The sequence below is a fragment of the Lipophrys pholis genome (genome assembly GCF_963383615.2).
Source record: "Lipophrys pholis genome assembly, chromosome: 1".
NCBI lineage: Eukaryota > Metazoa > Chordata > Actinopteri > Blenniiformes > Blenniidae > Lipophrys > Lipophrys pholis.
In genome coordinates, this window is record NC_137635.1 from 18783006 (window position 1) to 18808183 (window position 25178).

The following is a 25178-nucleotide window of genomic DNA, read 5'->3' on the forward strand; positions in this document are numbered from 1 at the left end:
AAAGAGGTTGTTGTTTGGGGGTAGCGTGATGCAGCTGAGCCTGTTGAACAGTAAAAGATGTACAGTAACTCTGTCTGGGTCGTCTGGCTTCACTCAGCGATGTCAAAACAGCCCGTTGGGGGGGGGGGTGCAGGGCCGAGCGCCGAGTTCACATTAAACCTGCGTCACAATGCCAACCTGCCATTGTTCAACCGTTGTGGAAGGGATTCCAGCTGCTGCCGGCGGGCTGAAGTGACACGCCGCTGCGTCGTAATGTGAACAAGGCGCTTAGTATTTCGATTTCTGTCCTGCTGCTTGTGTTTGTAGTCAATGCAAACCTGTGTGTGTGTGTGTCTGTGTGTGTGTGCGTGTGTGTGTGTGTGTTTGCATTGCCGGTTGTCTCCCACACCCACCCCCCCCCGACCCAATCCCCACCCCCCAGTCCAGTCCCAGCAGCCCCTTCTAGGACAGCTCATGGTCCCTCTGTGGCTTAGGCTGTGGCGGACTCTTGACGATGGTGATGACGGAGGCGGTGTTGAGGCGGGGGGCCGTGGCCAGCAGGCTGCCCCCTCCGGCCTCCAGACCCCGCGCGAATCTCTGTAGGGCGGCGAGCCGCGCCCCCAGCCCCTCCAGCTCCTTCCTCATGCCGGCGTTCTCGGCCCCGAGCCTCTCCACCTCCCTCTGGAGCTCCATCTTCTGCTGCTCCAGGGCCTCCCGCTGGGAGACGCGCTTCACCCGGCAGCTGGCGGCGTAGCCTCGGTTCTTCAGGGTGCGCCGGCGCTGCTTCAGCTTCTGGATCTCGTCCCGTGAGAGGCCTCGCAGGTGGAGGTTCAGCTCCCGTACCGACAGCGACATGAGCTCGCTGTCCGACAGGAAGGGCACGTTCTCGCCACATTCCTGCTTCACCTGGAGGAGAAGGAAAAGAACGATATTAATGACTAGCTCCAGCGTTAACTTTTTTTCTAGAGATTCTGAATACTTGACGGATATTGTTGCATCACACAATACTTGTAATTATACAACGATTCATACTCTGAATACTGTAACGGTGTGTGTGTGAGAAAATCCAGAGGACCACAGTGGACTCCCTGTAAAAACACTAGATCCGAATGAATGTTGAAACATCTTTCCAAACATTGTAGTTTCCCTTCAGCCCGAGGCTACAGAAGATGACTCACTGTACTCCAGATAATAAAAACCCAGCTTTATTTCTGTCTGCATGTTACCTTCAGGGCTTTGCTGCTTCTTTCTGTCGTCATGATCCAGTTGTCTTGGTTGTTCTCACCCAGAGCACCAGTCAAACAGATACAGACACTCTGGAAGAACAGAAACAGGATACAACTGTTTAAAAAAAAGAAAGAAAAGGAGGTATGTTATCACGTGTGATTCGAGACAATTGTGTTTTTTTGTTGGTCCATATCTGGCCTGACATTTACCATCCGCTCACAAGACAAGCAGTCATGCGCGATAAAGGAAAAAAAAGAAAAAGAAAAAAGGAGAACCCGCAGATCTTTCATGCTTCTCTAAACAGCACACTCTCTTATTAAACCCCGCGGTTTGATATGAAAGGAAGAGGAGCTTTTGAAAGCGACGCGCCGGTCTGTGTTCGCTGGAACGGGGAGGAGGAAGTTATCAGGCGTCTGCCCTTTTGGTTGCTCAAAGCAGGTGTCCTAACCAATCCCCTCAACACTTCCTCTTGTCGACGCGTCACCAACGGTCCAAAGCGACCACGGCAAAAAAACAGCGAGTGAGGAAAGCTTACAGTTTAAACAAGCCTGACGTGAAATAAACAGAGCGTAGGAGTGTGTCCGGACCTCAGCAGTGACTCTTTTAAGATACAACTGTATGTAAATAAACATTTTTATCTTATTTGAAAAAACACACCACCTCTAAAAAGGACTTGAGGTGACAAATGAGACAATTAACTTGAAGAACGGCTCCATAATTATTAGGATTGTTCAACTGAAATATGGAATCGCTCACACGTTGTGGTGATCTTTCACTTCAGGTGAGGAGCTCAGGCTAAAATCAGGAGCTTTATTCAAAAAAGGTAACAGTAACATAACAATGCTGGTTTATTTGTATGTTTGATATTTGAATAGAAACACCAGAAACTTTATTTGAGGGATTAAAAACTGGTAAAACCATCTAGATCAGAGGTGTCACACTCATTTTAGTTCAGGAGTTACAAACAGCCCAATTTCATCTCAAGTGGGCCAGACTGGTAAAATAGTGCCATAATAACCTTTAAATTAGAATTTTAGCTCTACAGCCTGTAAAATAGTGAGTCATCTAAATTGTTCAAATTATGAAAACAGCAAAAAAAAACAACAACAACATCTGAAGCCACAAAGAATGGCTAAAAACAGTAAAACAGCTCAAACTACAAAACATTCATGAGCTATAACTGTACTTCTGAAACTTCATGACTGCAGTCCAACAGCTTTTATATCCATAACAAACCCACATATGGACTTTATGAGCTCCGTAATCCTCATTTCAAAAGGTTAAACATGCTTTGCGGCTCAAGAGAAAATATTTTTGGTGGAATGAGGCAAAAAACAGCTCTATTGTTCGTGAACACGGCAAAAAAAAAAAAAAACCCAGGCATCGTGATTCAAAAAGCCTTAAAACACCTTTAAACTGCTACGCCAAGCTGGAACAACAATAAGAGTTTTTGTGTGAGCCTGTGCTCTCGTTCTTCTGGCTCAGCGTTTCACGCAGACTGCACCAGGACTCCCAACACTCTCAGAAAGGTCAGCGCGCGTATATCTCCGTCTGGGATTAAAGTGTAACATGTACATGGGCCAATTTCTACCGCTTGTCTATTCCTCCTGAGTCAGTCCTTGGGTTGATTTGGCTGAGTGCTCCAGCTCAATGTCATGTTGGAGGGGGAGAAATGATTGTGCAGCTTTTGTTTTTCTGCTACCTACTGACCGCAGGATACAAAAGAGAAGCCACACCGTCCGCCTGCTCAGACAATTACACAGTGTCAGTTCATAGCAGAAGCATCTTTTAACATTTGAATCAACACCACTACATGCTCCCCTGACATCACTGAACCACGCAGTGGTTCCCCTCCCCAAACCAGTTTTGCCGAGTCAGTGCGTTTGCTTTTATATCTATCGCAATCCTGGACTTTCTTTTCAGAGTCAACGGCCTTTCACCGTTTCATCTTTCACTTGACGAAAGTTGAGGAAAGTGGTTAAAAACAAGGTCAGCAGACGCCACGTCTCGAGCAGGCAGGTAAATAATACCCCGTGGTGACAAGGGAGGCCGGCGTTGACCTTTTGGGAGCTTCTGTGATGAGCTCACTCCTTGTGCTCACTGTGTACAGCATTCCTGGACACACTTTTGATCTCAGACAGTTTTACAGGCAACTCCTCCTCGGAATCATTCTAATCCCAAAGATGAAATAAAGATTTTTCTTTCTTATTCAAGTTTAATTGCCCTCGTGTGCCCCTGATTTACTGAATCCACAAAACAAACTGGTAAGACACAAATGTTTAAATACGAAACCAAAGTCACAACATACGGCTAAATCGTAATAAACCTCCCAAAGAACAACATATACAACCTGTACTAGCATTGTTTGCAAAGCAGTAATGTAATGTGTAAAACGCTATTTTGAGATTTGACCTAATTCTAACTTTGTTTTACTTTTGCTTTAGCACATCTTTAATAGGACAGTTGTATAACAGGTTGATGTTATTGTTCCCTTTTTTGCTTCTTCTGGTCTTTTGTTTTTAATTCAAACAAGTTGCCTAGAAGAAAATCGTTTGTGATGATGGATTGAAAAGTAGGAACTCACCCCCTCAAAACACAAGCTTTGCCTGAAAATAGACTTTTTTTGAAAGCACCTGCTCTGGAGGAGGAACCACATATAAACATATAAAGGATTTTCTGGGGACGTTGATTTGGTAACACCATCGGAATCCTACTTGCTGTGGGGCCGTAATTACCCAATAAGTCCTCATAACACACGTGTATGTAGTGGACGTCTCGGGGGGGAAGAAATATCTCATGGTCTCGTTTTAGCAGAGTTTGCTTCCCGAAATGCGCAGGAAGTGGAGGTTGCAGAAGCAGCGGTCGTCCGACCGGCCGGAGGACTCCGGCTGTAAACCGATGAGACCGCGGTTTCGTAAAGTCAGCGTGATTCAGCAAGAACGCCTCTCCTCGGCTCCCCCGACACGGGGCCGGTCTCTAACAAAACCCAGGACACCAAAAACAACAACAACAGTGACTACGTCCCTCCGTTACAGTCCAAAGAGCACAGGACGTCCACGTTTTTACCTCAAAATAAACCAAAACAAGACGCAATCAGCAGCGAGCACTTAGTAACATGAGGCTAGCAAAGAGGAGAGCAACAAGTGAACGCAGCACCGCAGCCACGAGACGATTCACCTGATACCGTTGGTCTTATAAACATTCAAAAACAACAACAAACAAACAAACAAGCGACACACATCTAACAGGACCATTATTCACAAGCTAAATCCATTATAGACTCTTTAATAGCCAGCTCGGGGCAAAGGCGCTGCTACTGTAGTAAACAGCCCCCCCCCCTCCTCTTCTCCCTCCTTCAACCCTCGTTTAGGCTTTAAATACAACCTTTAAAAAGGTCACACCGCGTCTGCTTGGAGCGAGGAGGTGAGAAAAGATCATAGCCGTCAATCGACGCGAGTACAAATTGAGAAATATTCAGATCGAAGGCGAATTATCCGCATCATCCCAAACATGCTAGTAATGTTAGCACCTAGCATCAACGGTCCCTGACGAGCTAAAGATTAAAGCAAACAGCTGCCTGCTCGCTTGTCCTCGGCTACTTAGCGAGTCCCCGTCCCCCCCTCTCTCTCCCCGGCGGACACCATTAGCTCGCAAGCTCGGCCGTTACCACCGAATATCTGCCCCGAGTTGGAATAATTTCGAAATAAGTGGCGATTTACCTGCTGGGTCGACGCGAGTCGGGCGACAAAATGTCAGTCCGCCTTTTCCCGGAATTACTCCGCCGCTCTCTGAGGTTGGATTCTTTCATTCATAAAAAACACAAGCGACAATGACGTCAGGGCGAAAGAATGAGGGCGGAGTCAGCCCCGCCCCCGCGGCGTACTCCGGGAGGATGTAAACAAGGAATCCCTGAATCCCAGAACTTTTCCATGAGCGGCTCCCTCCTGCCCTCCTCTGCTCCCATCAACAACAAGGCTGGAAAAAAGAGTTTTAAAAGAGACTATTACAGTCACGGACACTCTTCTCAGTGGTCATCAAATGTCTTTTCTTATTATTCAAGGTAAGTTGGCTATTAAAGTCTGGAAGAAATTACTGAATTACCTACTTCGGACTTTAAGCACAGTCATTTCATAGTGATCTACTTTCACGATTTAAAAAAAAGGAACAGGTCTCTAGTGGTCTGACTGGACTTTAACTACAGAATATTTTAAAGAACCATAACAGTTTTATGACTCCTCCTCGTAAAAAACAAACAAAACAAAGCTCTAGTATAGTGTTCCCATTTACAACACACGTTTTGTCTTTAGGGGTCTATTTTGACTGTTTGACATATAAAATAATTCTTCACCCATCTTCCACTCTCCTTTATACTTTGCAGGGCCAAGGGGGTGCTGGAGGTAATCCCAGTTAACCCAGGACAGAGAAACTGACAGCCACATAATAGTTACATCTAGGGGCAATTTATGGTCATCAATTAACCTCACATGCATGTTTCTGGACTGTGATTGGAATCCAAAGTACCCAGAGGAAACCCACACACCCAGACTTTCTCATCAAGCATCTAGAATGTTTCCATTTCACCTTTTTAATCAAATTTTTCGGCTTGTTTCCTAGACTTTGCCAGTTAATATAGATATATTATTGTCATGTATGGTAGGATAAACCTAATTGTTGTAAAACTAGGCCTCGTTTGTTTTTAATGAAAATAAGTTGAAATGATCACCGTTTTTAGTTTTTGCCAACTTTTGTGATTAAATGCACATGAGTTGAAGGAATTTTGCAATCTGGAATATGTCAAGGTTTGGACAGGATTCTGTGTGGAAGCAACTTAGATTTATTGATGGCAGCAAATACTGACCCCTGTTATCCTCTCAGGTCATAACAACAGCAGAAAAAAAGAAACTTGAACAAAACACAGATAATTGAAACAAATATTGTCATAAAGTGTTTGGCACATTTAAGTTAATTGTCTGAGAGCTGAAAGCCATTCACACATTAGTGATTCAAATCTTTTTTATTATTATTATGACTTCTTTCTATATCTCCTGCAATATTGAACTAATTTGAACTGTTCAAGTATCAAAACGTGCAGCTTGTTCATGAGATGACTGCTATGCCGTGTGCCTTTTACATCTATAACTGTTTCCAAATAAATCACAAAAAATTACAGAAAAAAATGGCCTGTACATATTTTCTTCTGGAAATGCAAATCTCTAGTTTCAGTTTATTGTTCAATTGAACACCCCATAGATGTCACCATCTTAATGTCCATTCCCTGGATTTTCACTGGTGTTGTGGGAGTCTGTCTTTACCTGCGGAAATCCACCACCAGCTCTTTGGTTTTCCCCGTATTGATCTGGAGGTGGCTCCTCAGGCACCACTCTATAAAGTCCAGGGTCAATTCTCTGTACTCTGTGTCGTCTCCATCTCTGACGAGACAAATAATCGCAGAGTCATCAGTTAACTTCTGCAGGTGACAGGTGGGTGTGTTCAAAGTCTGCAGTGTAGAGGGTGTGTCAATATTATTTGTAATAGTATTAGTATTAGTATTGGTAGTAGTAGTAGTAGTAGTAGTAGCAGCAGCACTAACAGTGGCAGTAGTAGAAGTTGTAGTCGTAGTTTTTCTTTCTGTTATTATTATGTGGAGTCTTCTATTGGTCGTTTTCATAATATGATTGTTTTTTTTTCCTCTTAAATACAAAATGTGACAAATTGTTTCAATTTTATTTCCCTAATTTATTGTATCTCAATATAAACGTTATATTGGATCTCAAGGGAGTTTTTCCAGGCTTCCTGTTGGTAGAATATTCCGGGTTCACTCGAGGACTCGGGGGTAATAATCTATTTCACGTATTATTTTTATTTGCATGCAGTTTTACCGCCAAGCCGTCAGGGGGCGCGCTCACTTTTGTCGCACGGCTCAAGACTGACCTCTTGCCTTGCTTACGTCATCCGACCCTGACGAGCTTCACGTTTTCCACCGTGACCTCAGACTCATGCATGCCTCTTAGCGTTAGCTCCTATCTGAATTAAAAAGAACATTTAAAGGGGATTTTTTTTTTTTGACTTTGCTGAGTTTGTTAGCGACTGGTTCGCCGTCCTCGCAGCTAATCGGAGCGGAGCACGGCTGAAGACATGGCCGCTATCGAGGAGCTTTCCCCGGCCGCGGGCCCGGTGGCCACCCGGCCCCCCGAGGACGAGATAGACGACGATGAAGATGAAGACGTGAGTATCTTATCAGTCCTGTGATATAATTTGAAAATGTGCGTGACAAAGGTAACGATACGTTTGTCTTTTTGTTGCATTTCCCTCTCGGACCAACACTGGAAGCTAGTTAATTAGCTACTTGTCCAGATACACGAGACTCTAACTCACTGTTCTGGTTTTTAAATGACAATATTTTCTTTAGGAGACCTAAGGTTAGACAAGCTTCGTTTGTTCAATTGATCGATTGATTGATTGATTGATAATTATTTGTTTCACAATGGTGCAATTTGCATTGTTGGACCAGTAATGTAAGTAAGTGGACAGTAATGTAATATTACAAACAATAACGATATTAATGAATATGAAAAACTAACAGAAACGAGATAATGAGGACAGTATTTTACAATTACCTTTGTAGTGATTGGATTGGAAGTTATTGCACAGAATAAATAAATGAATAATGTATATTGCACACAGGTATTGTACATTATAAAGTGCAGTGTCTCAAATTGTCCAGGTTGGTGGTATTTGAAGGGTGGTGTTCAGCAGTGCTGATTGTACAGTCTCATAGCTGCAGGGAGGAAGGACCTGCAATATTGCCCCTTCACACACTTGGAGTGAAGGAGTCGGCCACTGAATGAGCTCTCCAGGGCAGTCTGGGTGTCTTTCATGGGCTGGGAGTCATTGTACATTTTAGAAGACACCTTCGCCATCATTCTCTTTCTCACCACCGAGACCAGTTCGAAATGGCTTCCTAGGAGCCTCTCCCTCTCTCACAGTGGAGATGCTGATGCACTGAGATTTATATCTCAATTGTATCTTATGTCTTTGTGGGGGTTTTTTTTACGGTAAAGCTGTATTATCAGTCATGTTGTATTCTAATAACATCACTCTGTATTTCCAGCATACTCTTGCTGTAAAGTGGTTTTCCCCTGCTTCTACAGCACAAACTGTTCTGTCATAGGCTTCTCTGATGTTTGTATTTGTTTCTTCCAGCTGGATGAGACACTGATGGAGAGGTTGTGGGGCCTGACGGAGATGTTTCCAGACACAGTGCGTACAGCCGCTGAGGTGTCTGCACACTGCTCAGTGTCAATGGTCAAGAAGTTTTACAGGTGTGTCTCTGCAGAGTCTGAACTTTACTGGATATCCTTGATGCCTGTTAACTACCCTGTTGCAATGACAACAACTGCTGGTGAAACAAATGCTATTAAAACATGTATTTTCAAGATTGTTGTAGTCAGTTTGTCACAAATATAAAAAATAAAAAGGGGGGATGATGTGAAGCAACTACCTTTTGAGGGTCTTTCTGAATTACACAGTTTAGAATTAATGCAGTGATTAATTCAAATCCTTTGCAGCTTTAGATGTAGTTATATATGGCATTTGAAATCCGTCACTCTGAAGTAAAAGCACTGCTTAACTCGGCACAATAGCAAATAATGAAGTGTTACTTGTAGGTATACTTTTGACAGTGGTACCCTGTCAAAACAATAAAAACCTTGCCTGACATTTCAATTCAGACTTGTTACGTTTGCCTGGATTCAAACGGATTCTTGTGTGTGTGTGTTTGTGGGTCGTTTGAACGATTGTAATCTCAACTTAGTTGCACAACTACAAAGTGAGCTCAGATTTCCTGAACAGACGAGTCTTTGTCTGCTTCCAAGTCACTGACAGTTCAATGACTCGAATGCACTAAACAAATCTCTACCGATGTCACCAGATTCAGACGCCGCCACCTCCTTAGAGTCTTTCAATACATTTCCTGAATTCTTTGAGAGTTTAGATAGACAAACGGAAAGGAAAAGTGTGTTGCTTAGTTTAAATACAAGCTGATTAAGCTGTTGGCCTGTTTCCAGTTTTTCCCGCGCTGCGCTCTGGGTGGGAACTACCTCCTTTATGATCCTGGTGCTGCCGGTTGTATTTGAAACGGAGAGACTACAGTTGGAGCAGCAGCAGCTTCAACAACAGAGACAGGTGAGTCTTCACAGGCTGAAAGAGGCGAGGTGCCTGTATCACCCTTATTTGTGTCAGCCACAACTCGGCAGGAAGAGTGGATTTGAAATGAAAAATATCTGTTTGACTGTTTCTCTGTAGATTCTGTTGGGGCCAAACACTGGAATGTCCGGTGGGATGCCGGGAATGATGCCTCCCGCACCCGGCAAGATGTGAAAGACCTGACATGAGCCTGAGATCCACTGCAAGGCGATACAGCCAGGTCGCTCGCAAGGAGAGACAGAGAGACCGTGGAGAAGAACGAAGAATTAGTTTGTTTTTTTAAACCGGAAAGGCAGAAGAAAGCCAAGCGTCGGCTGTGTAGCACAAGGCTCACTCCAGCACACAGTGTTGGAACGGAGGAGGATGCATCTCTCTCTCTGTCTCTCCTTCCTCCCAACATCATGCACAGACTGATTTTCAGGAGCACTGCTTCCATTTTCATGTTTTTTTTTTTTTTTAAATAAAAACTTATGTCAGAATAGATCCCTTAGGGGATTAGCAGGTGGAAATAATGAAAAGAGGGGTATGTCTTGGTGTTTGCAGTCAGAGAAGCCGTACTTTTTGTTGGCTAAATTATGTTTTTCTGGTGCTGATGAGTTGACAACTGCAGACATTATGTTATAAATGTCCAGTCTGTATGATGTTTCCTCTTGCACTTGTCACAGTTCATCATTGCATGTCAAAGTATAAAACTTCCTACTTTGATCACTGGGCTGTAAACATTGGATTGTATTCAGTACAATCAACTTTCATATGGCGAAAAGGTTCAACACTGTTCTTTTTTTCACAGAAGGTGAAATGCAAAATAATTTGTTTCAATGACACAAAATCTGAGAAGTGTTTTTGATGGTTGACGCCAGTGTTAATCACCCTTGTCCACTCTTAAGAGAATGTTATATTGGGGTTTTCTCTTGTCACTTATCCAACAATTCAGTCTCTTGTTCACTCAGCAAAGCCACGTGTCTGTTCTGTGTTGAACATGACTGCAAAGAATAAAACACCAAATCAAGACCAAAATGTTGCGTTTGCTTTCACCCTGTGATTGTTGATTTTATCAGTTTCATTGTGAATAAAAATAAATGACTGGAATCAGAGATATTGTAGCTAAGCAAGAAATGACATGCTTCTCAGGGTCATTGTGGCTTATCCCATTTGTTCGTGAATGAAAGGCAGAAAACGTTCTGAAAACAGTCATTAGTAAATCATCTGCAAATACATGTACGTAGGCATGATCGCACACGCTTAAGTGCAGAGGTGTGAAACACATTTTAGTTCAGGAGCCACATACAGCCCAATTTCATCTGGAGTGTTACTGCCATAACAACCTTTAAATTTAAACTTTAAAGGGTTTTTTTTTTGTATGTTTGCATGGCAAAGACTATATGTGATAAAGTTTCTATTTTAATAAGTGTTATTGAAAGTGACTACAATCTCATCAAAATGCCAATTTTAATGATGCACTGAAAAAATACAGTGAAATGTCCAAAAAACGTTTCTTATAGCAGCAGACCATAAGTTCCCAGTCTGAAATCAAATCCTAGCCTTCATGTGTTGATTTGTCAATCCTAATCACTGTGCTGCTAAATCATATAGCAAAAGAGGTTAAAATTAACATTTTATAAAGTTTTTTCCTTTCCTAACGCCAATGCTGCGTTCACGGTAAACCTCCAGCTCCTTTCTCATACTGATCTTATGGGAAAATCCATCACTCATAGGCTTTATATGCTTTAAATACATTCAGAGAAGAAGAAAAACCCAAAGGAAAGCCTTGTTTGCTATCGACAACTGAAATTACGCAATTTTGACCTTAAATCCAACTCTTAAACTGAAAACAGTATAAATACACTTTTACCGTGCACCAAGACATAAAATTACGATTTCCCACAGCTCATGAATGCAACAGAAATCCAACATTCCCGCCACTGTCAGATCTACGAGCGGCTTTCGTTCATGCATTAAACTACAGTTTTCTCTTCCTGTAGCTTCATATCATCATCGTTTTATAGTCAAACGAACGGGAAAGTTAGTTTACTCCGACTTTGTCGTTTCAAATCTTTTTTTAAAAAATTCATTTTGTGACCTGTTTCAAAGAAGTGAATAGCTAATAGCTTCTTTAGCTAACAGCGATTATTTTTAGCTAAACTATTAATTTTTTTTTTATTTTTTTTTCCATCTAGTTTATCTGTCGTTGAAAATGAAAGCAGCAGACGACCAAGTTGTTGGAGATGACACTGGCTTTGAGGAGGATGAGGTGAATTTGAAGTTGTTTAAGATAAGATATCCCTTTATTTATCTCGCATGTGGAGAAATTTAGTGATTAAAAGTGACAATAATGATCTTTCAGAGCTAATTTGGCCTGTCCGAACCGTCACTCCCTGGAGGCGAATTGATTGATAGGATAGATCACATCTTAATATAAGTTTTTTTTCTTTTTCTCCCAGTGACTTAAGCAAATACCTGATAAATATTTAGCTTTTCTCTGAACTCCACAGGAGTCCTTCTTCCAGGACATTGACCTCCTACAGAAACATGGGATTGTGAGTAGACATCTTGATTGAAACACTCATCGGGTCCATAGTCATTTCTGTCCGCCCAACACCACGCGCCTGTCTGACTGCAGAATATGGCAGACATTAAAAAGCTGAAGACAGTGGGTATCTGCACCGTCAAGGGGATCCAGATGACCACCCGCAAATCTCTGTGTAACATCAAGGGCCTGTCGGAGGCCAAAGTGGAGAAAATCAAGGAGGCAGCTGGGAAAATGCTGGTGATAGTTCCTCTTCTGGTTTCCTCAGTCTGCATCTCGTCCTCCATTATTGTGGAATTAAAATATGACTGGTTTAAATGTAGATGTGAAACGGTTGTCTTTACATTGTAGACCGTGGGTTTCCAGACAGCCTTCGAGTACAGTGCAAAGAGGAAGCAGGTGTTTCACATCACGACCGGCAGCCAGGAGTTCGAGTTAAGATTCACTCATAACGTTGCACACATTGCTGGATTCACATTCATGAACACCTAATGCTGTAGAATTTCAGTTTCGTCTTTTTGTGATCTGTGACATAGTAGCATGATAACTAACCCATAATTACTGAACCACTGTAGCAAACTGCTGGGTGGAGGTGTTGAGAGTATGGCGATCACGGAGGCTTTTGGAGGTCAGAAGACATTCAACTTCTCTCCTGTTATGTTGAACGTTAAAGAAAGTTTAATATTGTTTCATGCAAGTCAGCCAACTTTGTTTCATCCCTGAAAGAGTTCCGCACAGGGAAAACCCAGCTGTCGCACACCTTCTGTGGTGAGTCAGGAGCCCTTTTTTATTGTAGGGATTTAAAAGGGGAGGCTGTAATGAGCAAGTAAAGCTAATTTAAAACTTCTTTCCATCGTTGTGGTCCAGTCACTGCTCAGCTGCCGGGTGAGGACGGCTACTCGGGTGGAAAGGTTGTCTTCATCGACACAGAGAACACTTTGTATCCTTGAAATGAAAACAGCCGCGCAGCATTGATGACTAACCAAGGATTTATTGATGGATGGCGTGTCAGTCTGCTGTGTAAAATCTTGCCATAAGCTGATCCATAAATTATGACACTGATGCTAATGTGTGTCATGTTTTCCTTGACTCGTCCCTCCCTGAATGAAGTCGCCCGGACAGACTGCGAGACATCGCTAACAGGTTTAACGTGGACCACGATGCTGTGCTGGACAACGTGCTATATGCCAGAGCTTATACTAGTGCGAACCAATTTTGAATATTGAATTATTCTTTTTTATTTTTTTTCTATCTAGATCAGGGGTGTTGAACACACAGCACATTGGTGCAGCATTTAAAACCGGCTATCTTGTTGCTGACAAATTAACCAAAGCCTCATTAAAGGACTTTTTTATGACACTTATTCACATCGAAATCTAAAGACAGATTTTGAGTTTATAGGTCGTTTTGGTCTCATTTTACTTTCTCACAATTAGATGGAATTTGGTTATATGTCAACTAAAAATAGTTTGAGCCTCATGATCCTGAGTTTACCTGTGAAGTTTCTGCTCTTCCTGAAGGTGAACACCAGATGGAGCTGTTGGACTTTGTAGCAGCCAAGTTTCATGAAGAAGGAGGAGTATTTAAATTGTTGGTCAGTGGCAACACATTCTTTCTTATTTTTTCTTTTCTTTTCTTTTTTGCCTTTTCATTTAGTTATAAACTGACAATGTAATAAAGGTGAGGCATTAAACTATGACTTGCTGACTTGTGTTAGATCATCGACTCCATCATGGCTCTGTTCAGAGTGGACTTCTCCGGTCGAGGCGAGCTGGCTGAGCGCCAGCAGAAATTGGCTCAGATGCTTTCAAGGCTGCAGAAAATCTCAGAAGGTCTGAACCAGGATGCATGTTTAAGACATATCTGTATTTTGTGTGTGGTGTATATTGGGTCAGTGTATTGTATTTAAAAAAATTTTTTCCAGAGTACAATGTAGCCGTGTTTGTGACCAACCAAATGACAGCGGATCCTGGAGCCGGGATGACGTAAGGCAGCCGCTCTTTAAATATCAGGGAAAACAACGATATGGAGGGGAAAAAAAACATTATTTCTTAACCCTTTCAGGTTTCAGGCTGATCCCAAGAAACCGATCGGCGGCCACATCCTGGCTCATGCCTCCACTACGCGGATCAGCTTGAGAAAGGGACGCGGAGAGATGAGGATCGCAAAGATTTTTGACAGGTACTTAAACAACTGGAGCCTAGTAAGCTTACTTTCCGCTGCACGATAGTAAAATGTCACAAAGTCTAGAAAAGAATATTTAGGGTTCACCATAAACTGTGTGAAACAAAACACTTTAGCTTCTGTCTCTTTTCAAGAACTCTTCACAAACACTGTCTATATTCATGCCTGACAAGCTAAGAACATTAGATAAGGGGTAGGATAGGAAATGACGACCTGGTGGACCCCTTAATGATCAATAAAACTTTTTCTAAATGAAAATTATGCATAACCTCTTTCATCCAATGAGATTACCAGTAATTTGACTTCAGTCTCATCTATTTTGGTATCTAACATCATAAATGTAAAATTTGTCTCAAGCCTGAACTTCTCAAAAAAAGTTCTTGAAACATGTAACTCAAGGCTCTTTAAAATGATTATAAGGATGTAGTCTGTAGTTGGACTGATGTACGCTGTTAAAAACAAAAGAAGCTGAACGGAGTCCGTTTACAACGATCATCTATTTCTCTGATTTCTTTCAGTCCCGACATGCCGGAAAACGAAGCCACCTTCGCCATCTCAGGCGGAGGAGTCACCGATGCCAAAGAGTGAAGAGATGAGTTTCACACAATAACACTGTTATCCGATGTCATTTATTATGTGTGTTCTTTTATTTAGTAATTTATTGGGTATTTGACCTTAATACAACTTGCTACAGTTTAAGTATTTATCTGTTGCTGTGTTACTTTGATGAATTTATTCTACTCAGACACTCGGTTGGTTTGTTCAGATTTATTTACGTTAATATAAAGTTCCCAAACAAGACCATTTGTTAAGATTTTTTACAGTGGAGTGATTGTTCAGAAGTGATCTTTTAAAAAAGCCAAACATTGCTCCCACCTGCTGGTTATTTGTGGGTCTCGTGGTGTTATATTAGTGTCTGTTTCCTTCTGCATTTGGAGTTAATAGCTATTGAAGACAGATCATTCCAAAAAGGAACTTTTTGCTGATGCGTAGATTTAGAAGTGACATTGTGTAATAAATATTCTAAACTGGATAATATTTGATGTCTATTTTCATCTCTTCTGCTTTTTGTTTTGTTACTGTCTGAACACCTTCACATGTTTGTTTTGAGCTTGTTGAGTCTTCATTTTATACGCTTGATCAATATATTTGAATGATCAACAGACACTCATAGAGAAGAAATCATTAATAAAAAGAGAAAGCCCCAGAGGGATGGGGAAAGAGAAGGCTGAAAGAGGAGGTAACGGTATATTGAGGAGAGTAAGAAGGACCACAGCTGTGAACATTTCAGCAACCAATAATGTTAAAACTAACCAATAGTCTAAAAAAAAGTTTAGGTCAATGTTGTAACGTTTTACCAATATTCTATTAAGTTATTACGTTTATCGAAGGCTATTACTTTATTGATGTAACATTAAAAATCCTTAGAAAATGTAATAAATGTTGGGTTTATGTCCTTTCAGTATACATTTGCTTACTGAAAATCCAGATACATGGTCAGTTATTGCCAATGTATAAAAGGGACAAATGGAAGCGCAAACGTAGATAAACACAATTGAATGTGTCAATATGTAAAATCCTACTGAAAAGGTATTTTACATTTTTTATATATTAAGTAGCTGCAATCAGTTTTTTAAAAATGCATAACTAACATTTTTTCTGAAATAAAATAATTTATTGCAGTTTTTTTTTTTTAAATGGCGAATATACTGTGCATCACTCTTTTAATTAGGTTCTTAACTATTTTATGGTTTTCATTAGATTATTTAAAAAGGTGAAAATCATTAGGGAATACGTTGCATACGTGCGGTATCGGTTATTACACGCTTATTAATTGTCTATCTGTTGAGCGTCGGGCCGCTGCTGCCCTCTGGCGGCGAGCGCAAGAGGTGCGGCTGCTGTTCCAGCTCGGAGCTCCATATGCTTGTCAAAGCACGGCTGCACAAAGCGATGGGAACTTCAGTAGACGTCTGAAGCACACCAGCGACTTGAACCGTACCGCTCGAGACCATCCACCGCGCCCCGTGGCGGACAACTCCGTCCACCCCGGATTGAAAAGCAGCCATGGACCCGAGAGACACGGCCCCGGATTCGTGGGAGCTGGAGGAGGATGCCGAGGCCCCGGCTGCCGCGGCGGGGCTCCCGGCCGCTTTCGCCGCCCTAAACGTCAACGCCAAGCCGTTCGTCCCCAACGTGAACGCCCCGGTGTTCGTGCCCAGCTTCCTGCACGCCAGCGCCGCGGAGACACCGGCTGCGGACGGTGGGTTTTAGCGGCACACCGCCGCCTGGAAGTTAGTTTTCTCCGCTCGCGAGCTGGCCGTGCTAACCCTGCTAAGTTAGCCTTCCTGCCAGCTGCTCGTAAACCCACCAAGTCATCAACAAGTCGGCTTAACCCGCAGTCATGTGTAATATCTGTGTCATAACGCAGATTGTCAGTCGTGAACCTTTAATAAATGGGTGACTTTGACACGCTTTGTTTTCTTCCCTCCCAGGTGCTCCTGAGCCCGTGTCCAGCATGGAGGTGGCAGAAACAGTCGGTATGCACACACACACACACACACACACACACACACACACACACACACACACACACACACACACACACACACACACACACACACACACACACACACACACACACACACACACACACACACACACACACACACACTGCATGTTCAGGTTACAGCTGTGATTACAGGCTCAGGTGCAGCCTCTACCTTGCAGACACGGATTTTCAAGCTGAGAGCAGATCTGATGCAAGGTTGCGAGTTGGACACTCACTGAGCCTTATTTGGGTTTGTGGCATCAGTTAACCCATGTGCTTGCACCTCTGTCGTGGATGATGCAACATTACTTGTCCCTTCCCAAAATAGACCTCCCTCTGCTCTGACACATGCTGTGTGATATGACCAAAGCCCTGGCTTGCAGTGTGTGTGTGTGTGTGTGTGTGTGTGTGTGTGTGTGTGTGTGTGTGTGTGTGTGTGTGTGTGTGTGTGTGTGTGTGTGTGTGTGTGTGTGTGTGTGTGTGTGTGCCTGCTGACTCGACGCAACCTGCCTCTTGGTTTGTTCACATTTGTGGCCTGACCCAGGATGCTGTGCGGCTCTAAACTCAGGTTACAGAGACCTTGATGGTGGTTTGTTTTCAGAGCCCCGCAGCTGGAGCAGAGTGAGCCAAGGACCGATCAGCTGCAGTAAAGACAGACTGGTCTTACAAATTTCTTGCACACAGACGCGTGGGGGTGTTTGTACCTTTTAAATATAACCTAACATGTCTGAATGACAAGGTATAATTACAGCTCCAGAGACGAAGTCAAGGCACAAATGGCTCTCTGAGTTAGCAGCAGCTTTTCCCCCCACAGTTTGATTATGAAAGAAGAGAAGAAAATGGGCATTGTACGTGACTGCTGGCCTGTATAATTTCATAGTTACAGAAACAGAAGTCTTGTTTGTGTGTTGCCATGGGAAGATGCTTCTGTGTGGCTCAGCAGATTTCTGTTTACTCTCGGATTTGTTTGTCATTTGCTTGGCAGAACTCTGCAATGATTATATTTTAACGTTTTGGCCGACTGAGCGGAACACGTGACGCGGTGTTGTCCAATAGTTTTAAGCTTATACAGAAGTACATTTAAAACAAATGCAAGCTTAATTTAGTTTTTATTTCTTTACAAATTGGTCGTCTGGTCCAAATTTAGAAGGCCAATTGACACACTTGAATTCCGGATTGTTCTTATTCTGACAGCTTTAGCTATAGTAGCTTCTGTAGTTTGAGAGCTGTGTGTTGAAGTTTAAATCCCACTTTTGTTATTTTTGTAGTGGTGATGATTTGAAAATATGGATAAATTGCCCATGAGGTTTTGTTACAGCCTGTAAATCAGTGATTTAAGTTTCTCACACCATAATAAGAAGGTCTGAACTCCTATAGGACACAGACTATCCATCAGTGACTCTGGATCAACATATGACCTTAAAATGTTTAGATTTTGTGGAGACAAAGCTGAAAATAACAAGGTCCCTTTATCAGACATTATGGAGCAATCCTAGAAGAAGAATACTGATCTGATGCAGGCTGGAGTATTTTTATATTCTTACTGATTCAGCCACGATTCAGCGCACCAAGTTTGAAGTTTTGAATCCTGCCCAAGTGTTTGTTGCAGGTTTCAGTTTGTTTTTATTGCGGCTGCAGTTCCTCCAGACGAAGCGCGACGTGCTGACTGTCCTGTGGTTCCAGCTCCAGTGGAGAACGGCGGCACGGAGGCAGACATGACCACAGAGGAGGAGACGTGGGAGCAGAAGGAGGAGCCCGGGGGAGGCGAGGGAGGCGGAGGGCAGGAGGACCTCGGGATGGGAGGATCCTGCGGGGAGGAGGATGAGGAGGAGGAAGAGGAGGAGGAGGGCGCCGCAAGTAAAGAGGATGAGGAGATGATGGAGGAGGAAGAGGAGGAGATGCCCATGCCCAAAGTGGCCCCGGCGCCACCGGACGCCCCCAAAAAGGAGCATGTGAATGTGGTCTTCATCGGACACGTTGGTATGTTTGTTTGTTTCTTTAGTTTTTTTGTTTGTTTATATTCTGTCATGAAAATATTGCCTTAGAAAGTTCTATTCATTGGAATCATCTGTTTCTACGTGTCAGACGCAGGGAAATCAACTATTGGAGGACAGATAATGTGAGTAACCCATAAGTATGTAACTTGTGAACAAAACCAGTTGCACGGAGTCGGGTTTTTTTTGTCAACTTTCTTTCTTTCCTTTCTTTCTTTGTCAGGTATTTAACTGGAATGGTGGATAAGCGAACCCTGGAAAAATATGAAAGAGAAGCAAAAGAAAAGAACAGGGAGACATGGTGAGAAAAGCCTGGAGAGTTTCCACGAGTCAGTTAAAGTGGACCTATTCAAGACCTCGTCACGTCATAGTTCTACGTTTATGTGTTGTGTTGTCACTTGTTGATGTGTTGATTCCCGTAGGCTTGTTTGTAATGCATGCACATCTTCTGACAGTGTAGTGTGTCTGACTAAAGCAACGTGACTGTCACAGGTACCTCTCATGGGCTTTGGACACCAACCAGGAAGAGAGAGACAAGGGGAAGACGGTGGAGGTTGGCAGAGCTTACTTTGAGACCGAGAAGAAGCATTTCACCATTCTGGACGCCCCCGGACACAAGAGCTTCGTCCCAAACATGATCGGAGGAGCGTCACAAGCTGACCTGGCAGTCCTGGTGAGGAGGAACAACAACAACCTTAATAGCCAAGAATATCCATGGATAGAAGATTCTGGATTGTTGATGGGAGAAAGTCATATCTGTCCTGTGGGTTTGCTTCAGGTGATTTCAGCAAGAAAGGGAGAGTTTGAGACGGGGTTTGAGAAGGGCGGCCAGACGCGGGAACACGCCATGCTGGCTAAAACTGCAGGAGTGAAGCATCTCATCGTCCTGATCAACAAGATGGATGATCCCACCGTCAACTGGAGCCTAGAAAGGTAAACACGGCACAGACTATAACGTATCCCTCCATTTTTTATTTTAAATTGAGCCATGTGTGAAAAACCAATATTGTATTCTTATTGAATGTTTGGATTTAATCCAGTAATTACATGTTTTAGTTGCTTTTTTTGAGACAGGTTGTGAAAATATTAGGAGATTTTTTAAATATTTTATGTGATTTGAGGGACATGTTAAGTTTATTAAAAAGCCACCAGGTTCAGGTTTAAGCTTGAGTGTGTGTGGGGGGGGGGGGGTTCCAGGTTTGAATCCTGAAAGCGATCTCAAAATCTTAGAACTGTGTTGCCAGTTGTTTGCCGTCAATCCGCCCCACCCTCCTGCAGGTATGAAGAATGTAAGGAGAAGCTGGTGCCGTTTCTAAAGAAGGTGGGCTTCAACCCTAAGAAGGACATCCACTTCATGCCTTGCTCCGGACTCACAGGTGCCAACCTCAAGGACCCCGTAACCGAATGCCCCTGGTACACGTAAGTCACCAGCCGCTACCGACACTCCACCTTTCTCTGCACTTTCTTTTTCCTGCACGATCCACTTCATGTGATGGCGGCATACCCAGAGAGAACGCTGCCACGTAAAGCAAGATGAAGCAATCAGACTCTGAGCCAGAAAATGCTTCATGGTTGCGACACTCACAAATCCATCGTCAGTCCTGGAAGGTTTCCTTGTAAAAGCTGGATGTGGGATCACGGTACAACGTGTCATGGGATTGATCCGCTCATTGAATCAGAGGATATTCTTGGAGCGGCAGCCTCATCACTTAGTTAGTGTTCATGGAAACGGGACAAGCTGATCTGAACATTTAGTCAGCTTGACTAAAAAGCCACCATGTAAATACAGTGAGACGTTACATTCAGCTGTGACCAGATGAAAAAGCTTAGACGACTGTTTGCTTTCCTTAAACATGTATTTCTCATATAATGACCGGTAGTTGATTGGGCACTGATTTATAGCTTCTCTTTGTTGTTGATTTCACAGTGCAGATATTGATACAGTGACAAAGCTATTTCATTATGTACACTTTGGTTCTAAGGGAAAAGTCATTTATCATTCAACTTAAACACGATGACCCTTTGAAAAATGGATTTCTTGGTGAAGAAGCAGAACTGAGGAGCTCTATTTGCAGGCTGCAGCATACCCCTTCATGCAATTTCCCAAAAGCCGTGTACAACAACCCATGACTGTTGGTGATTAACAGTTGGTGATTCTCCTCTCTTGGTCAGGGGTTTGCCATTCATTTCCCATTTGGATAGTTTGCCAAACTTCACCAGATCCAACGACGGACCCGTCAGACTACCCATCGTAGACAAGTACAAGGTGAGCGGACGGAGGCCTCGTCTTCTTTTTATTTATCTCACAGTGAGTGAAAACAGAAGCGTCTGTGTCTCCTCCTCTCTGCTGCAGCTCCGAATTTCATGCTTCTCTCCTGTTTTGTTTTGTTGTTTTTTTTTTCCCTTCCTCTGTTTTCTTGGCTAAGTGATTTTCCAAACATGCTCACACAGTCTGCAGCCTCTGCACCGTCCCTTCTCTTTAAGACGCCTCGGCATCCTGGCCTCCATCTTGGCTTAGATGTTGGAAGCAGTTCAACAAAGTGTATATCTTCCATTACTCACCAGCTCTTTCCGTTCTTCGTACATCTTTTTGTCTTGTCTACACGTGGCTCTCTCCTTATTACATAAGAACCTTATGTGGACGGTTGATACAAATCAATCCCCATGGGAGGATCCATCACTAAGCTGCTCTGTGAGAAACTTTGGTTTTAATACCACTGTCACTCGATAGATATCCAAAGCAGCCGTGTGAAAAGGTTTAGCCAAATTAGGTTTTTTAGGAAGACATATATTTTCTAATTAAAGACAATAAATACATAATAACATATTTAAACACTGTACCAGTAACAGACAGCAGGCACACAAAGACATACACACCTGTGTGTTGGTTTAACAAAACTTTTCAGATTCGCAAAACAAAACAAAACTTTAGATGTTCTGCTCATCTTTGCACAGTTGGAGCTTATCCACTAAAAACACTAGCGGACTCCTGCAAAACAGCAGCAGGATAGACACTTACAGCCTGAACACACTGTTGTGAAGAGGTGAATATACATATGTAGAGTTGCTGTAATATGTCAGTGACAGCAAAGGCTTTTCATGGATTCATGGACCGTGAGGAAACATCAAATCGTAACATCGTGAGGGCGTTTCAGAGTCACTTACTAATATTATTATTACTAATAACTTACTTGAGAAACGTATCTAAGTCGGGATTACAATGTAAAGGAAGCTAGTAATTCTCTAGCTTCAGCATTCGTAATGCAGTGTTGTGTTTGCAGGATATGGGCACGGTGATCCTCGGGAAGCTGGAGTCCGGATGCATCAGTAAAGCCCAGCAGCTGGTTATGATGCCAAACAGGGTGAGTTCTCTTCTGCGTGACTTTAATCCATCCCACAAGGGAGCCACAACAAAACGTCTGCTTGAAATGACTGGAAGCTCTAAGGCCTCGTTCACACATCGCCGGGTATTTACAGAAACGGATATTTCGCCTCAAAATTACATTACAAAAATAAATTGTTTGCATGAGATTGTTTAAAAAAAAACCTATTAAATTGACACAAACCTGCCTCATCCTGCTGCAGCTTGGACTGAAAGAAGATCCTGTAACCACAAATATTCAGTTTCAGCTCCAACGCTGGGCCTGGGTCATGTTTCCGCCCAGAAATACTGTCTTCATTCAGTCCCAGTCAGCTGTGTGTGTGTGTGTGTGTGTGTGTGTGTGTGTGTGTGTGTGTGTGTGTGTGTGTGTGTGTGTGTGTGTGTGTGTGTGTGTGTGTGTGTGTGTGTGTGTGTGTGTGTGTGTGTGTGTGGTGTGTTACAGCACACAGTGGAGGTTCTGAGCCTGCTGAGTGACGATGTCGAGACAGACGACGCCATTCCAGGAGAGAACCTGAAACTGAGGCTGAAGGGCATAGAGGAGGAGGAAATCCTCCCTGGTTTTATCCTCTGCAGCCCCGACAACCTCTGCCACTCCGGCCGCACCTTTGATGCACAGGTAACCCGATCCTGTCCGAGCACCAGCTCACAAAGTGGATTGACAAATTTCTATAAGGGCTGTGCAAAAAATTGATTGAATCCATTTATCAAATTTGGAGCAAAAAAATTATTTTTATTTTGCAAATTCAAGTACCCCCCCCCCCCCCCCCCCCCCCACTGTTTTTCTGCATTTTTCACGTTCTGTTCTACCATTCCTTGTGGGTTGTTGCACTTTTGCTTAAACCTGGGTTAAAGCTTGAATTTATTGACTGGGATTGTTTAAACACATTTTAACTCTGGGGACAATCACAGCAAAAAAGTTGCACTTTTAACAATATATCTGATGTCTGCAGTCATTTTTAAGTGCATTGAGAAAAAAAATTTAATCGAAACTCGACTTTTTCATACAAATATCACAGTTTTTAGTTTTTTTAGGCCAAATCGCCCAGCCCTAATTTCTATTCAGATGTGTAATATAGAACTGCTGTGATTGTCACTAACAACGGAACAAATGTTCTCTGCTGCCCCACACTTTGAAAACCAAACTCTCCACCACACGCTTGTGCGTTTCATCTTTATGTTTCTATTTGGTAAGTAAAACACAACAATAAAAGCATCCTTTTGCAGGTTGGCATGGCAACGGCACCAAATGATTAGGGGTGAAGATCTGTCCATGCAGGGTCTTTGTGGGTGGGATAGTTGTGCTGCAAACTGATCTATTTTCAGCTTGTGTATTTCTTCAGAGTGGGAACACCGGGAACTGATTATCAAACCCACCAACCGATGTAATATGTGCAATTTTGGTTGTTCGTGTTGAATGATACTTATTGTTTACCTGAAGTTACTTTGTGGTTGTAAAGAGCTCTAAAATGTCCTCCGTGTTTTTTCAGATTGTCATCATAGAGCACAAGTCAATCATTTGTCCTGGTTACAATGCAGTGCTTCACATCCACACCTGCATCGAAGAAGTGCAAATCACAGTGAGTTCCTGCTTCACCACCCAAACACATCACTGAGGCGACTCTTCATCCTCTTTAGTCTGTGTCCTGTCCTGACTGGACTCCGTGAATTCTGACCACAGGCCTTAATCTGTCTGGTGGACAAGAAGACGGGGGAGAAGAGCAAAACGCGGCCTCGCTTCGTCAAGCAGGACCAGGTCTGCATCGCCCGGCTCCGGGCCGCAGGAGTCATCTGCTTAGAGACTTTCAAAGACTTCCCGCAGATGGGACGATTCACGCTGCGAGACGAAGGTGGGACACCGTGAGGCGGGGGTGGGAGGGGGCATCAATTTCAGATCGTGCATCTTCAGCGGGGCATGACATAGACAGAAGTGCTGAGTCGTCCGTTTGTCTCCCTTTAGGTAAAACTATCGCCATTGGCAAAGTCCTGAAGCTGGTGCCAGAAAAGGACTAAATGCAGGAAACGGCAGCATGCATGGAGTTCTTCCACTCGTCCCCAGAGGAGAAACGCTGCTAAGAGCCGACCCAAACAGCTACTCTCTCTTTACACACAACTATGCTGAAGGGAAGAAGAAGAAGAAGGGGAGAATGAGAATAAAATCACCACAAATGAAGAAAACAAGACTGAATCAGTTTTTATGACGAACAATGCAAAATGAGAGACCAAGTCCAGTGTGTCAGCTTTCTCATATTGAGAGCTCAGCTATGCCACTAATGTAGCTACATGTACCCCCTTCTGTACTCCCAGGGCTAACCGCGCCGTCGGCTCGCCACGCCATTTGTTTTTTGAATGGAGAAGGATGCAGTATACAAAAAACAAACAAACATGAAAACAAACTTCAGAGTGACTTCGTATCCCGCAAAAGACCAGAGTTAGCCTGTAATTACGATTCTTGAAGTGCATCTCCCTGTTTGTGAGTGGGATTAAGAATCAAAAGGACATTTAATGGTTTTAAGGATTGCTGTACCATGTTTTTTGTTTTTTTGTTTGGTCTCTCTCCACATGAGATGGTTTAATTGTATTGAGCTCAAATACTACTCTGAACAACCAAGGGTAAACACAGACACACACAGACACACACACAGCTGTTACATAATCTAAACAGAAAATAAATGATCAAGCCGTAACGGAAGGTGTATTTTTATTATTTCTCCAGTATATATTTATAAGTGGCAAGTACTACATGTGCACATTTTCCCTTCAACGGTAAACTGAGCATGGTGAGGTGCCAGTCATTCAGAGCGACCTGCAGAGTTGCTTTCAATCTGTGAAATCGTCAGGACACACAAGGTCATCAACACCCATAATATTGAAGTTGCAGATCATTTGGAGATGTCAACAAGATTTTTTTTTTATCTGAATTGATTGACAGTTAAAATAGAAATCACTGATACAGATTTTCAACTTTAAAAAAAGCTGTTTCACTTATTGCTGTCTAGCCTTCTGAAACTAACTATAGTACTCAATTTCTTCGAGTCAGATAAATATTGAAAAGTAATGTATTCACTAGCGGAAAAGCAATTGCTTTTTTTTTCCTCCAGGAAGTCTCACAGTCCAATATGGTGTCTAAACTTT

The 25178-nt window shown here is 42.9% G+C and overlaps 4 protein-coding genes across 5 annotated transcripts; 3 read left to right on the forward strand and 1 right to left on the reverse strand.

The window, feature by feature from the left end:
* Positions 1–330: 330 nt before the first annotated feature.
* On the reverse strand, positions 331–5014 carry maff (v-maf avian musculoaponeurotic fibrosarcoma oncogene homolog F; the record flags this gene model as incomplete). The annotated part of the gene is given in 4 exon segments (XM_080465084.1): positions 331–885; positions 1206–1282; positions 1285–1295; positions 4926–5014. Coding segments are annotated over 4 exon segments (621 nt in total). The 3' UTR covers positions 331–441.
* An 88-nt stretch (positions 5015–5102) lies between these two features.
* On the forward strand, positions 5103–10521 carry tomm22 (translocase of outer mitochondrial membrane 22 homolog (yeast)). The gene is made up of 5 exons (XM_080481546.1): positions 5103–5266; positions 7283–7431; positions 8410–8528; positions 9273–9390; positions 9511–10521. The coding sequence occupies exons 2-5, from the start codon at positions 7342–7344 to the stop codon at positions 9583–9585; spliced, it is 402 nt and encodes a 133-aa protein (XP_080337672.1). The 5' UTR covers positions 5103–5266; positions 7283–7341; the 3' UTR covers positions 9586–10521.
* Positions 10522–11605: 1084 nt separating this feature from the next.
* Positions 11606–14710, forward strand: dmc1 (DNA meiotic recombinase 1; the record flags this gene model as incomplete). Its single annotated transcript, XM_080474999.1, has 13 exons — positions 11606–11662; positions 11904–11948; positions 12032–12178; positions 12290–12372; positions 12514–12566; positions 12665–12706; positions 12806–12878; positions 13049–13140; positions 13459–13532; positions 13656–13770; positions 13863–13923; positions 14003–14119; positions 14641–14710. The coding sequence occupies 13 exons, from the start codon at positions 11606–11608 to the stop codon at positions 14708–14710; spliced, it is 1029 nt and encodes a 342-aa protein (XP_080331125.1).
* Positions 14711–15991: 1281 nt separating this feature from the next.
* Positions 15992–24730, forward strand: gspt1 (G1 to S phase transition 1). 2 transcript variants are annotated; one of them, XM_080475011.1, is made up of 14 exons: positions 15992–16382; positions 16615–16659; positions 18354–18650; positions 18756–18789; positions 18888–18965; positions 19157–19337; positions 19443–19597; positions 19943–20083; positions 20837–20930; positions 21946–22026; positions 22489–22662; positions 23534–23623; positions 23725–23893; positions 24004–24730. In XM_080475011.1, the coding sequence occupies exons 1-14, from the start codon at positions 16187–16189 to the stop codon at positions 24054–24056; spliced, it is 1788 nt and encodes a 595-aa protein (XP_080331137.1). In that variant the 5' UTR covers positions 15992–16186; the 3' UTR covers positions 24057–24730. The 2 variants fall into 2 exon arrangements, with proteins under 2 accessions (XP_080331137.1, XP_080331136.1); XM_080475010.1 differs by having other exon boundaries at positions 15995–16382; positions 18309–18650.
* Positions 24731–25178: the final 448 nt, after the last annotated feature.